The sequence below is a fragment of the Myotis brandtii genome, unplaced genomic scaffold (genome assembly GCF_000412655.1).
Source record: "Myotis brandtii unplaced genomic scaffold, ASM41265v1 scaffold120, whole genome shotgun sequence".
NCBI classification, from domain to species: Eukaryota; Metazoa; Chordata; class Mammalia; order Chiroptera; family Vespertilionidae; genus Myotis; species Myotis brandtii.
This window is the reverse complement of record NW_005354174.1, coordinates 2,946,028-2,959,776: the sequence shown is the minus strand read 5'-3', so window position 1 is coordinate 2,959,776 and position 13,749 is coordinate 2,946,028. Positions and strand designations below refer to the sequence as shown.

Here is a 13,749-nt window from a genome sequence, read left to right as displayed (position 1 = left end):
AGGCTCTGGTGGGCTCCTGGGGGGAGGTGGTGAGGAGATGCAGTCCTCAAGGTGGGTTCTGAGGTTGAGAGCTTGGGGGCAAAGAAAGGCTGGACCCAGGAGGGGCTGGGGGACCCAGACAGGAAAGTAGTGAAGGTCCTTGTTTATTTCAGTCTTCTGTGGGTAAACCTGGCATGAAGCTGATGCTCAATAAAATCCTCCATCTTGATTTTAAATGAGTGGGTGAGTGAAAGGAGGGAGTGGGAGCGAAGCTAGGACATGTAACAGCGGAATTGGCCAGGCTGCTCCTCAAGGACTTCTTCCTGGGGGAGGCGTGAGGGGGCGCTGACTCCAGGAGAGGGGGCAGGAGTCTGAGGATGGAGGGAAGGATGAGCTGCTCAGGACAGCTGAGGGCAGGAAGAGGGGAGAGAAGCCTGGGGCAGGTGTGGAGGGGCCCCCTCTCTGAAGGACTGTTTGCTCAGAACCATGGATGCTCTCTTCCTGGGCTAGTCACTGCCCTCACTAATTCTCCCCTTCTGGGAAGAGGTGGGTAATGGAGAGCGAGCACGGATGGGGGTAACAAGTTGAGGAGAGAGAGAGAGAGAGAGAGAGAGAGAGAGAGAGAGAAGGGGTCCAGTGAGGGCTGGGAAAGTGGGCTGAGATGTTTGAGATGAAAGCACAAAAGGAGCACTTACCATGTAAACGGCCCTGCAGCGGAAGCCTGTTATCAGAGCATCTAATGGGGTTTGTAGGGCCAAGGCCAATGCTCCAGGCAGGGCAAGGCTTTCCTGGTTCCCAGGCAGCTGCCTGCAGTTGGCATGGGCCCTGGTGCCAGGCACAGCTCCTGGCCCCTCCAGCTAAGGGTCCAGACATGCTGGCATGACCTGGTGCCCTGGAAACCACCAGCCTTGTCTGATGCCAACCCCCACTTACCCACCACATCCTGGGGGTGACCCCCTCTGGACCCATCAGACCCTCTCAAGCAGAAACAAGTGTGGAGGGGGGAGTAGAAAAGCAGAGCCTGGGGCACCCTCAGGTGATGGGAAGTGTTTTCCACCTGCCAGGCCTGGGAGCTTCCTCCTGCCTCCCCCCCGCCCCCCACTCCCACCTCCCACTACAGGCAGGACGGAGACTGGCCGCGGTCAGGTTCTCACCCAGATGATTTGGGTCCCTGAGCAGCTACTGATTGTTCCTCGGGGAGCTGGGCTGGTTCAAAACTTCCTTCTCCTTCCCCTGCCCCTTGGGGCCTCAGGAGAGTCTGGGCTACTCTTGCATTCAGCTATGTTTTCTCTAGACTATGAGCTCCTTGAGGGCAGGAGGGGGTCCCAGCACCCAGCATAGTGCACGGCACATAGTAGGTACTTAAGAAGGACACTTACCTGGAGCTTATTATGTGCCAGGCAGTGTTCTAAGAGCTTTACAATGTGAACTCATTTCACCCCCAGGACAGCCCTGTGAGGCAGGCACGGTGAGACCTGCATTTTACAGATGAAACACAGAGCGGTGGCGTCCCTTTTCCAAGGTGGCACGACTAGTAAGAGGTGGAGGTGGGATTTGAATTCAAGCCGTCTGGCCCCGGTCATGCTCTCGCACTAGTGACCGTGAACCTGTTAGATGGAATGGCTCAGGGGGCGAGTGGATGTCCTCAAGGTCACCAGCGAGTGAGGGCAGACCTGGGACCCAACTGCCCAGATCAGAACTGCCTTGGGGACCTGAGGTCCTTGGGTCCCCACACTCCAGCAGGTGATGGGTGATTGTTCCAGGATGAACCCCACTTCTTGTCAGGGGGTTGATGGCTCCTGAGTCCTGCTGATGGTAAACCAAAGCAGTCTCCTGGGAAGCCTTCCCCAAAACCTGGAGAGCCTTCTTTTGCTAACTTCAAGGTCATCCCAGATGGGGCTGCTTCAGCCAAAACTGTGAGTGACCTTGGGGAATGTGAAAGGAGGCAGAGGTGTCAAGGGCCAGGAGTGGACAGAATAGATATCTGGGTTGGGGGGTGCGGTTGGGGGGTGAGCTGGAGTCCTGAGGGGCACCCTTGTCTTTTCCCACTCTATGGGGAGATGAGGTGGTCAGGGAAGTGTCTGGGGATGGCCTGGGGTCAAAGCCAAATGCATCTCATTGTATTGGAGTGGGGGTTTCTTGTCTTATTATTAACCTAAGGGTCATGGGCCCAGGGGGCAGAGGATATAGGCTGGGGCCAAAGAAGGGAGGAGAATTGAGATGGTCACATGTACTTTATTAATGGGAGAGGAGAGTCTGGAAATCAGCCTGTGGAAGCTGGACTGGATGCAGGAATGGGGGAGACCAGCTGGTCCAAAGCAGGTGCAACCAATGAGGTCCCAGGAGGCTCAGGAGCACGAGTCAGGCAGGGAAGCCTGGGAGCTCAGCCCAGAAGAGCCATGAGCAAATTTGCAAATTCTTCATCCTCTGCTCTTTGGTTCAGAACGCTGGTCACTTGTTTGGCTGACAGTCTGACCTCACCGAGGAGCAGTGTCTTTATTAGAACCCCAAATTTGTCTGGACTTATTAGATTAATGAAGGGCACTTGATCTTCTCCAGTTTACTCCCATGGGGCTCAACTAATATGTGGGCCGTTGAGATTTTTGCAGAGGGGGCTGGTGTGTGGGGTTCTCAGGCCTGGGGTGCCAGAGAATGTGGCTTCTTTAAGGGAAGAGGATCATGTCCACGGACCTGGAACAGACTGGAACCTGCACCACCTAGAATTCTTCCGAGGCCCAGGAAGAAGCCTTCCCTAGCGGATGCCCTGGGGCGGGCATGATGTCAGGGCCCTATTTTCTTCAAAGGAAATATCTCAAACTGCAACATGGAAGACAAATAAGGGGAAAACTGGGTCCCGGAAGGGCTCCCAGCTGTCCTCCTTCTAGGCCCTGAGGGGCAGTGCCAGGGAGCCTTCTCTGAGGGCAGCCCTGGGCAGCCCAAGGCCCAGTGTGGCCTGAGGTCCCTGTGCGGTTGGCTGCCTTTCCCCACCATTAATCGCTACTTAGTGTCATTACCGCTAATAAAATTAACCGACTTTATACTGGACTCCTGGGGCCATCAATCACAGGGTCTATTACATGAAATTAAAAAAACACACACACACAAAAACAAAACAAAACATGTGCCTGTGGATGGGGAAAGGGTGCGGAGCCTGGCTCACAGGTGCAGCCTGGGGCACGCTGGTACTCCACAGCTGGCATAAGGACCTGGTCAGGGGCGGCAGGCACCCTTGGTTAGACAAATCAACTCCAAGTCTTGACACTGTACTATAGGTAGGAGCGTCTCAAGCAAGAACACAGCTGACCCCAGGAAGACCCTGCTCCCCAAATTCTCTCTCCCACTCTCTTGATGCATTGGTTCATTCTCTCTTTAGACCAGCTTCCTTTTTTTTTTTTTTTAATCACCTGAGTTACAGGCCCAGTCACCAAAAAAGAGAGAGAAAGCAACTGTATGCTCTCTTAATTCAAATTCCAAATTCCCAGAGAAAGGACTGATTGGCCCAGCTTGGGTCATGTGACCCTCATTGGTTCAATCAACAGGCCAGAGCAGCAAGGCAGCCAACCCATGTAGAGGGCCACCAGGATACAGGACTCTTTTGAACTAGTAGAACCATTTCACCGAGAGCCTCTGGGGAGGGTAAGGTGAGCTCTAATCCTAAGCCCCACCTTGCTACTGATCTGCTGGGCAACTCGGCCCAGTCACTACCTCTTCAGGTGTCTACATAGTAATTAAAAGGGCTTAGTAATAAGCACTCACAAAGTGGTAGATATGTCATCTCATATAACATAATATACCTGTAATGATACAACAATAATAGCTATTATTCTTAAAATGGCATTTGAGACAGGCCTTAAAGGACGTGCAACACTGTTGATCAAAATCCCTATCACGCCCTGCTTGTTCTGCTATCTGTCAATCAGCTGCTACAAGGAAAGTACCAATTTCTGAAACATAGGCACTGTCCCTGGTGTGAGGAGGACATTTGAGGGGCTGCATGGCTGCTGCCCCTTTGCTCCCTGCAGCCCCCCAGTGGCTCTCCACCCTGGAAGCCAGTCAGGGTGGGGCCTCCTCAGCTTCTGCTGTGGACCAGCCAAGGGTCAAGCTCCAAGGGTTTCCTGCCAGGCTGCAGGGAGGGGTTTGGGTGTAGACCTGGTGGACTGGAAATTTACCCATTTGCCCCCAGATTAATGATTAACGGGTCCCTGCCCTCACCCTGTCTGGGAGGGGAACCCAGGGCCAGGCTGGGCCAGGAGGAGCCTGATAGCATCTGTCTCTGCTCGGAGGTTTCAGAGATATGCTCCATGCTGGGTTGGCTGCACCTGATGGGTTTGGAATCTACAGGCACTTTCTGGGGGCACCTGGGGCCTGGCCAGGACCGGCACCCACCCAGACAGGGGGGGCATGGCATCTAGCCAGATGTCCTGGCTGGGCAGGTGGCTCCAAACAGGAGAACTGTGCCCTTGTGTCCAGGGGACATGGGCCTTTCTGACCCCTCAGGGCTTGGCCAGGACCTGCCTTGGAGCAGGAATGACCAGTGCCACATTCAAGCAGGAGCTTTGAAAGCCATCGTGTGGTTCTACCTTGGCTCTTCTACCTTGACCATGAGGCCAGCATGTTCCAGAAAGGGGCTACGTCCTCCAGCCTGGGTCTGGGATGATATAGTTTCTACCCTCGCAGAGGGCCACCAGGGTATGGGACAGGGAATTTTTGAACTAGTAGAACCATTTCACAGAGAGCCTCTGGGAGGGTGAGGTGAGCTCTAATCATAGTCCCCACCTTGCTGCTGATCTGCTGGGCGACTCGGGCCCGTCACCGCCTCTTCAAAAAGCCTTTGTTTCCTTATCTGGACAAGGGGAAGACTCTGCCTGAGTTAAGACAGTCAAGCATCTTGCAAGAGGAAAGGATTCTGAGAAACTCTAGCCTGTCCCAGGCACTGTGGTTGGTACTTTCCATGTAATCCCCCCAGCACCCCCAGGAGGTAGAGAGGATCACTGTTCCCACTTTCCGGAGGAGAAGACCAAGCCTTCAAGGTTATACAGCTAGGAAGTGGCAGGCAGGCTTAGAACTTGGCAGCCGGATTCCAGAACCCACGAACTTCAGATATTGTAGAACGAGAAGTCAGGGGCTGATGGCCTAATGGAAATTCAGCTCCTTCACCTTCACTCGCCCATCTGTCAGTCTGTCTATCCACCCACCATCCCATCCTTCCTTCCCTCCCCTCCCTCCTCCTTTCTTTCCTTCCACCCATTCTTCCATCCACGTGAATATTCCCCAAGCATTTCTTATAACAGGCACTGAGTGGCCAGATGGTTGAAGATCTATCTGGGAACAAGTTAGGTTGGCGTGGGATTACTTGGGCGGTGACATATGTAAGGGAGAAAGGGCTATCGGGGAGAATGGCTGGGTGTCTGTTCACCGTGCATAGTACTCGGCCTCCTCCCTCCTACCCCCTTGGAATGAAAGTGGCCCTCCCCTCTGGACAGCAGCCAATGCTACATGCAGTATTTCCCAAACTTCCCTGATCATTGAGGCTGCCCAGGGATTCCCCAGGCCCCACTCCAGACCAACAGAAGCAGAATTGCTAAGTGTGGATCCTGGAAACCTGGGTTTTAAGGACCCTGGGTGATGGTTCTGATTGGGCAAATTTGGGAAATTGGGTGGGTAAGAAGGGCAGAGACTTTGGCATCTAGAAAACATGCTTGGGGTCCTGTACTGGCCCTTGTTAGAAGCACCTTGGTTTCCTACTCTGCAAAAAGGGAATATAACCCCATGGGGCTGGCCTCCCTCCCAGAAATAACGAACCCCTCCAAGAAGGCCCCTTCCCCTCACCTGCCCTTGTCCTCAAGAACTGTCATCTTTAGATCCCTCCCCCACCCCCCCTCCGCCGCCCCATCGGGACTCCCAAGGGTCACAGGTCTCCCTTCTCGCCCTCTCTAGCCTGACTGGACGGGAGGTCCTGACGCCCTTCCCAGGACTGGGCACCGCGGTGGCCCCAGCTCAGGGGGGGGCCCACCTGAAGCAGTGCGACCTGCTGAAGCTGTCCCGCCGGCAGAAGCAGCTCTGTCGGCGGGAACCTGGCCTGGCTGAGACCTTGCAGGATGCTGCCCACCTCAGCCTGCTCGAGTGCCAGTTCCAATTTAGGCACGAGCGCTGGAATTGCAGCCTGGAGGGGAGGACGGGCCTGCTCAAGAGAGGTAGGGAGGAGGGCAGAGAGGAGGGCTGGGGCAGGAGGGCAGAGAGGAGGAGGGCTGGGGGCAGGAGGGCAGAGAGGAGGAGGGCAGGGGGCAGGAGGGCTGGGAGGGGGAGGGCTGGGGCAGGAGGGCTGTGGGGGAGTCTGCCCTTCCCACACCCCTGGCCCCTGTGCTCAGGCCACACTGCCCTTGCGAATCCAGCACAGTCCTGAGGGAGCCGAGTCCTGGATTAATGAGGCCCATTCATGAGGGCATGTTTCAGAAGTGGGTTAGTCCAACTTGTTCACACACGGACTTGGGGTCAGGAGCAGCGGTTCAGTCCCAACGTCGTCCCTCACCAGGTGCCTAAGTCACTTCTCTATGCACCTCAGTGTTTTCACCTGTCCCCCTGACCTGCCGCCGGGGGAATCTGGGCATATACCCACCGTGAACTGCAAAGTCCCAACTTAAATAGCAACTCGCAGCCTGAGCCGAAGGGCAGGTGGCAGGGCGGCTGCCCGAGCTGCGTCCTCGGGTTCACATGCCCCTCCTCCTGCTCCCCGGCCCAGGTTTCAAGGAGACGGCCTTCCTGTACGCGGTGTCCTCGGCCGCCCTCACCCACACGCTGGCCCGGGCCTGCAGCGCCGGGCGCATGGAGCGCTGCACCTGCGACGACTCTCCGGGCCTGGAGAGCAGGCAGGCCTGGCAGTGGGGCGTGTGCGGCGACAACCTCAAGTACAGCACCAAGTTCCTGAGCAACTTCCTGGGGCCCAAGAGAGGAAGCAAAGACCTGCGGGCACGGGCAGACGCCCACAACACCAACGTGGGCATCAAGGTGAGCAGGTTCCTGGTGGCCCCGAGCCCTTCCAGCCAGAGCGCGAGGTCCGCAGGAGGTCCTCCCCGTCTGCCCCCCAGCACACACTCAGGCTGGGCACCTCTTTCCTGCAGCCAACATTCCTTGGGCATCGACTTTGGCCCGTGACCGGGAAACAGGGAAGGGTCCTGGGGGTCAGCAGCGCTGGGCCAGGGGTGGGAGCCAGGGTTGGGACAGGCCATGGTGAGGCAGGAGCATGTTTGGAAAGGGCTCTCCATTCCAAGGACTAGCCTTCCTGGAGGTCTTAGCAGCCAACAAGTTAGAAACAAGTTAGAAAGCTTTGATCTGGTGCAACCCCCACTCCTCCTCCAATTTTACACACGGGAAGAGGAGGAGGCCCAGACGAGGGAAGGAACTTGGCTGAGGTCACATAGCGGGAGGACTAGAGGGTAAAGGGTCTCGGTCTATGGGGCTGGGAAGGCTGGGAGAGGCGGGGCTCCAACGCTTTAGGAAACCGAGTTCTGCGCCCTCATCACTGAGTTGTGCGACCCACGGCTGCTGTATTCAGTTGTGCACGCCGTCCATTGCCACAAGGACTCTGGCCCGGGGAAGGGGCTGCGGCTGAGGTCCAGCCCACACTGCTCTCACCACGGCGTGCGTGTTGGCACAGGACGCTTCTGCCCAGGGGAAGAGGAGCCTTGGGCCGGTTTGCACACAGATGCCACCTGGCTAACGTTTCCATCTTCCTGCCACTCCCCCGCCGGCGCTGGCGCCCCGGGCCCCTGACCCCGCCTCCGTTCTGCCTCTCCCCGCAGGCCGTGAAGAGTGGCCTCAGGACCACGTGTAAGTGCCACGGCGTGTCGGGCTCCTGCGCCGTGCGCACCTGCTGGAAGCAGCTCTCCCCGTTCCGAGAGATGGGCCAGGCGCTGAAGCTGCGCTACGACTCAGCGGTCAAGGTGTCCAGTGCCACCAACGAGGCCTTGGGCCGCCTGGAGCTGTGGGCACCCGCCAGGCTGGGCAGTGCCACCAAGGGCCTGGCCCCCCGGCCCGGGGACCTGGTCTACATGGAGGACTCACCCAGCTTCTGCCGGCCCAGCAAGTACTCCCCTGGCACGGCAGGCCGAGTGTGCTCGCGGGAAGCCAGCTGCAGCAGCCTGTGCTGCGGGCGGGGCTATGACACCCAGAGCCGCCTGGTGGCCTTCTCCTGCCACTGCCAGGTGCAGTGGTGCTGCTACGTGGAGTGCCAGCAGTGCGTGCAGGAGGAGCTCGTGTACACCTGTAAGCACTAGGTCTGTTGCCCAGTGTGCCAGCCGGGCACTGCCAGGACCTCCCTCAGTGCCCAGCGCCCAGCTGCCCAGCTGGCCCCTCGGGGCAGATACTCCTGCATGCATGCGCTCATCGACGTGCGTGCCAGGCACACGTACTCCTCTCACCATCGCGCCTGGCAGCCTCCCCCTCCCTCAACACTCAGCCGTGAGAGGCGCAGGCTCCACCCTGAACCCCAGGGTCCCCAGTCTTTTTTGAGGACTTGGAGCAGGAAGGCGGAGTGGGAAAGATGTGGAAGGAAATGAGAGAGACCAGGAGGAGGGCAGGCCCGAGGTTTCAGAGGGGACGGAAGAAATCTCCCGCCGCAGTCTCTGTTCCTAGGATAAGTGGCCTAGAGCCGGGAAGATGCAGGGAGTTGAGCTTCTGCGTGAAGAAGGCACAGGGAGGCAGTGTCAGCTGGAAGCCGAGGCTGGAGCCTGGCTGGTATGGGTCAGTCCCTCCCGTGGGCCCTGCTCAGGTCTCAGCGAACCCAGGGACCACAAACCATCACTGCCTAGAGAGGAGGGACAAGGCAGGGGATGGGAGCTGTAGGTTTGGAGAAAAGAAAGCTTTCTGGGCTTGCGTGGACCAAGTCAGATACAAGTCAGATACTGCGTCCTTGGTTATGTTTTTAAAATCTGCCTGTGCTGAGGCCTCTTTCTTGTCTTGAGAGCTGTTACCCGAACCCACCCAGCCCTGCTCAGCAAGAGCACCAGTGGATGCGAGACCCAGAGGGAGCGCAGTCCCCAGGGTGGGGCTCTGATAGTGCATCGAGGCTGCACAGGGAGACAGTGGACCCTCCCAGTTTCCTCTGGGACACAGAACCTTTAGTCCCAGCCCAGGAGAGGGTGACAGCCCCCTGGTGCCAGGCAGGGATGTGGTGCCAGGCAAGCTCAGTGTCTCAGCTTCCCCTTGAGCTGGCTTTGGTCCTCATGGCTGGGGTCCCCCTGCGCTGTGAGGCCCCAACACAGTTGACATTTGTGACACAGAAGAGTTGGCTTATGCGTCCTGATTCTGGTTACATTTCTACTCTTACGGCTACTCATCTACTTAAGGTTTTTGCCCTGGGGAGGATAGGGACAGGAAACTCTTTGCTAAGCCTGGTTTCTTGGGGGGGCCCTTTATTTACTAATGGGCCCTCTGCCTAAAAATCAGAAGTAACTTTGCTGATTTCCTCCAATCCTGTGGACATTTTCAGTGATACCTACCAAGGCCCTGTGTGGGAGGAGGAGAGAGAGGCTGGTACACACACACACACACACACACACACACACATGCGTGCACACACACGCCTGCACACCCACATGCCCCTTAGACCTGCCAGGCTGAGGGTTCTCACTGAGCAGCACACAACCCTCTGGTTCAGGACCAAGACCTCGCAGGGATCACTGCTGGAGGCTGTGCTTCCCCGGAGCAGGGCTCGGTGCCAGCCGGGAGGAAGTGACCTCCTCTGGGATGCCCTTGGCCACTCTGCTGGCCTGGCCGCGCCCTCTGTCAGCTTCCTTTCTCCCTGAACCCAGAGTTGCTGACCCTCCACTGAAACAGGAAACTTCAGAGTCAGCTGAATGCTCAGAAACGCCATGCGAGCCCCAGGAAGGGGCCCCGGGGTGAGACCATCGAGGGTGAGACGCGCTGCCTCTCTTCAGCGGCTCGGGCAGCCTGCGGGCTGCTGGAAGGATCTCTGGCCCCAGAGGCTCTGATGAGACCCCTTTCTGGACTGACCACTGACCCAAGCAGCTGGCCCACACCTGGCAGAAAGAGCAAAAAGGAGAGAGGGCTGGTTTTCTCGTTTCTTCCACACGCCCACTGCCTGGAGACTCTGCCAGCCCCGTCTATCTTGCTCCTCTGAGACCCAACTCTGCCCCCACGCTGGCTCAGCCCGAGGCCTGCAGCGGCAGGAAGAGGAGCATGATCCCCCAACACGCCATCTGCACCCCAGCTCCAAGGCCAGCGGTGCCGGGGGTGCAGGAGGATAAAGGGCAGACTGAGGGACCAAGGCCGTGGCTGGCCACCAACACAGGCAACCCAGGCCAAGGGCCTGGATGCAGGCTCTGAGGGCCCCTCAGCCTATGGGGTCATCTCTCTCCAGCCCTTTCTTTTATTGCTCACACCCTTTCCCTTCCAGTTGCCCCCAAAGGTCCACCTCAGTCCTGCTGGGACCCCGGGGACCCGTTACCCCTGACCCCCTCATTCTATAGAGCTTTAAGGGAATCACTCACAGGGTATTTGTTGTCTACCTCACATATATAGATTTTAGGGCAAAAAGAGAATAATTTATATAGCTAAGATATATGAGAAAATATTTATGTTATTTATATAGTTTCTATATTCTATGGGCAGCACCTGTGGCATGACTCCCCCCCTCTCCCCCCCGCCCTTTCTGCATGAGCCCTAGTGGCTCGGTCCCGATCCTCCTTGCGAAGTCTGGAACTTCTCTGCTCTTCTGGTCCCAGGCCCCCTCTTCTGCTCTGGCAACACTGTCCTGCTCCTAATAATAATGACAACAAGGATGACCACACCTTGAATCTGTAAAGCACTTTCAATCTTCAGAAACACCTTTGTCCCCATAATCTCACCTGCTTTCCCCATTATCCCTGTGAGGTCGGTGGGACCACGTCACTGTGCCCATTATACAGATGTGGCCCAGGATGGGAAGGCTGTGCTCAAAGTCTCACCGAAGAGGGCCCTTCAATGGCTATTTACTGAACTTCTCTTGGGCCAGGCACTGTGCGGGCTGACTTATCGCCTGGATACGCCCTGAGCCCAAGGACCCAAGGCAGCGGCTGCTTCCCTGGCGGTGGGTGGCATGGGCCATTTGGATCAGGACAGCACTTGCGCATTTTTCCATATGGATTCCTGTGTCTCAGGGGCCGGGACTGCCCAAGAATGCTGGAGAGACAAGGACCCAGTGGGGGTCACTCCAGGGGCTCCACCATCGGGCCCCCCTCCTCCTGCCCAGGCTACCCGAGAGGGTCGGGCGACTTCGCAGGGCTCCTCCCAGCCACAGATGGGTTTGTTTGCTTTTATTTGTGTTTTTATTTAAAAAAAAAAAAAGAATTGTTTTCCATTGGATTTCTGGCTTCTGTAAAATCAGCTGCACCTGTAGACTAGGCCTGCAGTGCCACCTGGCCACAGTCCGCTAGAGAGGGGGAGCCCTGAGAGACAGAAGGCACGGGGCTCCCCAGTTTGCCAAGTACCAGCCGCCTCAGCCCACTTTACTTATGGATGTTCCACCTGGACCTCATGGCACATCATGTCCATCCCCTGGTGCAGACACACCCGGCTTCCCTCGTGTCCTCCACTGCCCGGCAGACAGAGCGACAGACCTGTGCCAACCCTGACGGTTATTTCTTGCTTTCCAGAGGTGTTTTATTTTTCTCAACAACCACAAACTTCAAATGCTTTTTGTCTTAGCACACTTTAGGATTGCCGTGGGAGCTGTCATGTATTGAGCACCTTGTTCTGCCCATCCATGCAATCAGCAATTGCTTAGGGAGTTCCTACTGGGTGCCCGCACCACCTGGAGGCTAGGGTGCAGCAGTGAGCGACGTGCCTGCCTCGTGGCCCCCCCGGGGGGGGGGGGGGGTGACAATAAACCAATAAACTACATGTCAGCTTCTATACCCATTTTGTCTCGATTTATTGCAATCACCTTACACACTGGGCACAACCACCACTATCTTATGGTTAAGGAAATGAAGGTAGTGAGACAAAAGCTCCCAAATGCCACTAGCAAGCAGTGGTGTCAGGATTGACCCGCAGAACCTCCAAAGTGTGTATTCCCTCCTCTCTCCACCTGCTGTCCCCCTCAGATGTAGGTATTTCAGGGGTGGATCACCCCCCTTTTCTGGATTCTGGTAACCTGAGGCCTAGAGGAAGGGGGTAACCCATCCAAGGTTGCATGCCATGTCAGATCAGGCTGGAGCCTGCCCCCCGCCCCCCAGACAGGATAAGTATTTCTAGAGCCCTCTTTCCATGGCCTGCAATGCAGGTTTGGGTGGGGGCAAGATAAGGCAAAGCCAGAACCTTCAGGACTTACGATTGGTTAGGAGAAATGAGAGGCACGACTGTGCATTTGTTTGGGTCCCTCCTCTGGCCACTCTGCCTTCCCAGCATGCTTTGGGAAATGCAGGTCCTCAACCAGCCACTGCTCCTGGGGGGTCTGATGGGACAAGAGGCACTGCCCTGCCCCCACTCTCCAGCCCCGCTGGGATCCACAGGGGTCCCCAGGGAGGGAGGCAGAGGAAGATCCATAGTCCAACCCCGAGGGCACCGACAGTTCCACCAGCATGGCTGTCCTAATGGGCTCTTCCTGCCCAGTGTTCCCGGGCCTGGAGTGGAGACAGAAGTGTCCACGCGCAGAGGTTCCAGGGCACTGAGGGATTTCCCGCACGAGCCTCACAGGAAGGGCATCCTTCTTCCCTTTACAGACAGGGAAACCGAGGCACACAACGGTTAAGGGGCTCACTGAAGGCCACATAGCTAGGAAGCCCACCCAGGTCTTTGCCTCCAAATCTATGTTCTTTCTACTCTACATAACTTTCAGCCTCCCCCTACCCCCAGTGGGAGGAGGCTGAAAGTTACATAGATTAGGAAGGTCCTTCGCTGCTCTTTTGTCCATAAACTGGTTCCCAATCAAACCCTCTGGCCTCTCCACCCTTAGCTGCTCGGTGCTCCACTCTTCCTGGGGATCGATCAGTGCTTTCCGAGACAATTGCTAGGTGGGTACTTACCCCCTTTAAAAGTACTTAGCCACATTTGCTCGCTCTGCCTGCATGTATTTTCTTGAGCCATTTATGAAAACATTGCAGACACCAAGACACGTAAATATGTCCCCATATATCTCCTAAGAACAAGAACATTCTCCAAAAGAGCCACAAGGCCATCATCACATCCAAGAAATCTGACGTTGACACAATATTATCTACTACACAGTCCTTACTCAGACTTCCCCAATTGTCCCTCCAAATGTCCTTTTAAGTTTTTTCCTGATTCAGGATCCACTCAAGAATCAGGCATTGCATTTTGTTGTCATGTCTCTCTAGCCCCCTGTAATCACGAATATTTGCCCCGCCTTCTTTGTGTTCATGACATTGCCATTTTTGAATTGTTCTGGCTGGGTGTCTTGTAGAATGTTACTCAGTGGAGGTGTGTCTGATTGGTTCCTGATGGTTAAATTCTGGTTAAACACTTTGGCAAGACGTTTACTTGGGCGATGGGTGTCCTTCTCTGTGCACGTGGTCAGGAGCCGTGGGATGCCGGTTGTCAACATCACCGGTGATGTTGGACTTCATCACTCGGTTAACATGGTTTCTGCCAGATCTCTCTGATGAAAAGTTGCCTTTTCCCCTTTGTGGTTCATGGGATGTATGACTCATCTATGGAGTGATGCTCTGAGACTGGGAATATCGTGTGGCCCAATAATATTTTACCCAATAGTTTCAGTCTCCATCGGTGATCCTTGCCCAAATCGATTACAAA

General features: G+C 56.2%; 1 protein-coding gene across 1 annotated transcript in view; it reads left to right on the top strand.

Annotated features, from left to right (window-relative positions):
• The window catches only part of WNT9B (wingless-type MMTV integration site family, member 9B), a 30,719-nt gene extending 18,893 nt beyond the window's left edge, over nucleotides 1-11,826 (top strand). The window contains exons 2-5 of the mRNA XM_014532586.1: nucleotides 3,900-3,913; nucleotides 5,826-6,173; nucleotides 6,719-6,984; nucleotides 7,779-11,826. Of these exons, the coding sequence (XP_014388072.1) occupies nucleotides 3,900-3,913; nucleotides 5,826-6,173; nucleotides 6,719-6,984; nucleotides 7,779-8,252 (1,102 nt within the window). The 3' untranslated portion in view covers nucleotides 8,253-11,826. The remainder of the gene's footprint in view (nucleotides 1-3,899; nucleotides 3,914-5,825; nucleotides 6,174-6,718; nucleotides 6,985-7,778) is intronic.
• The last annotated feature ends 1,923 nt before the right edge of the window (nucleotides 11,827-13,749 follow it).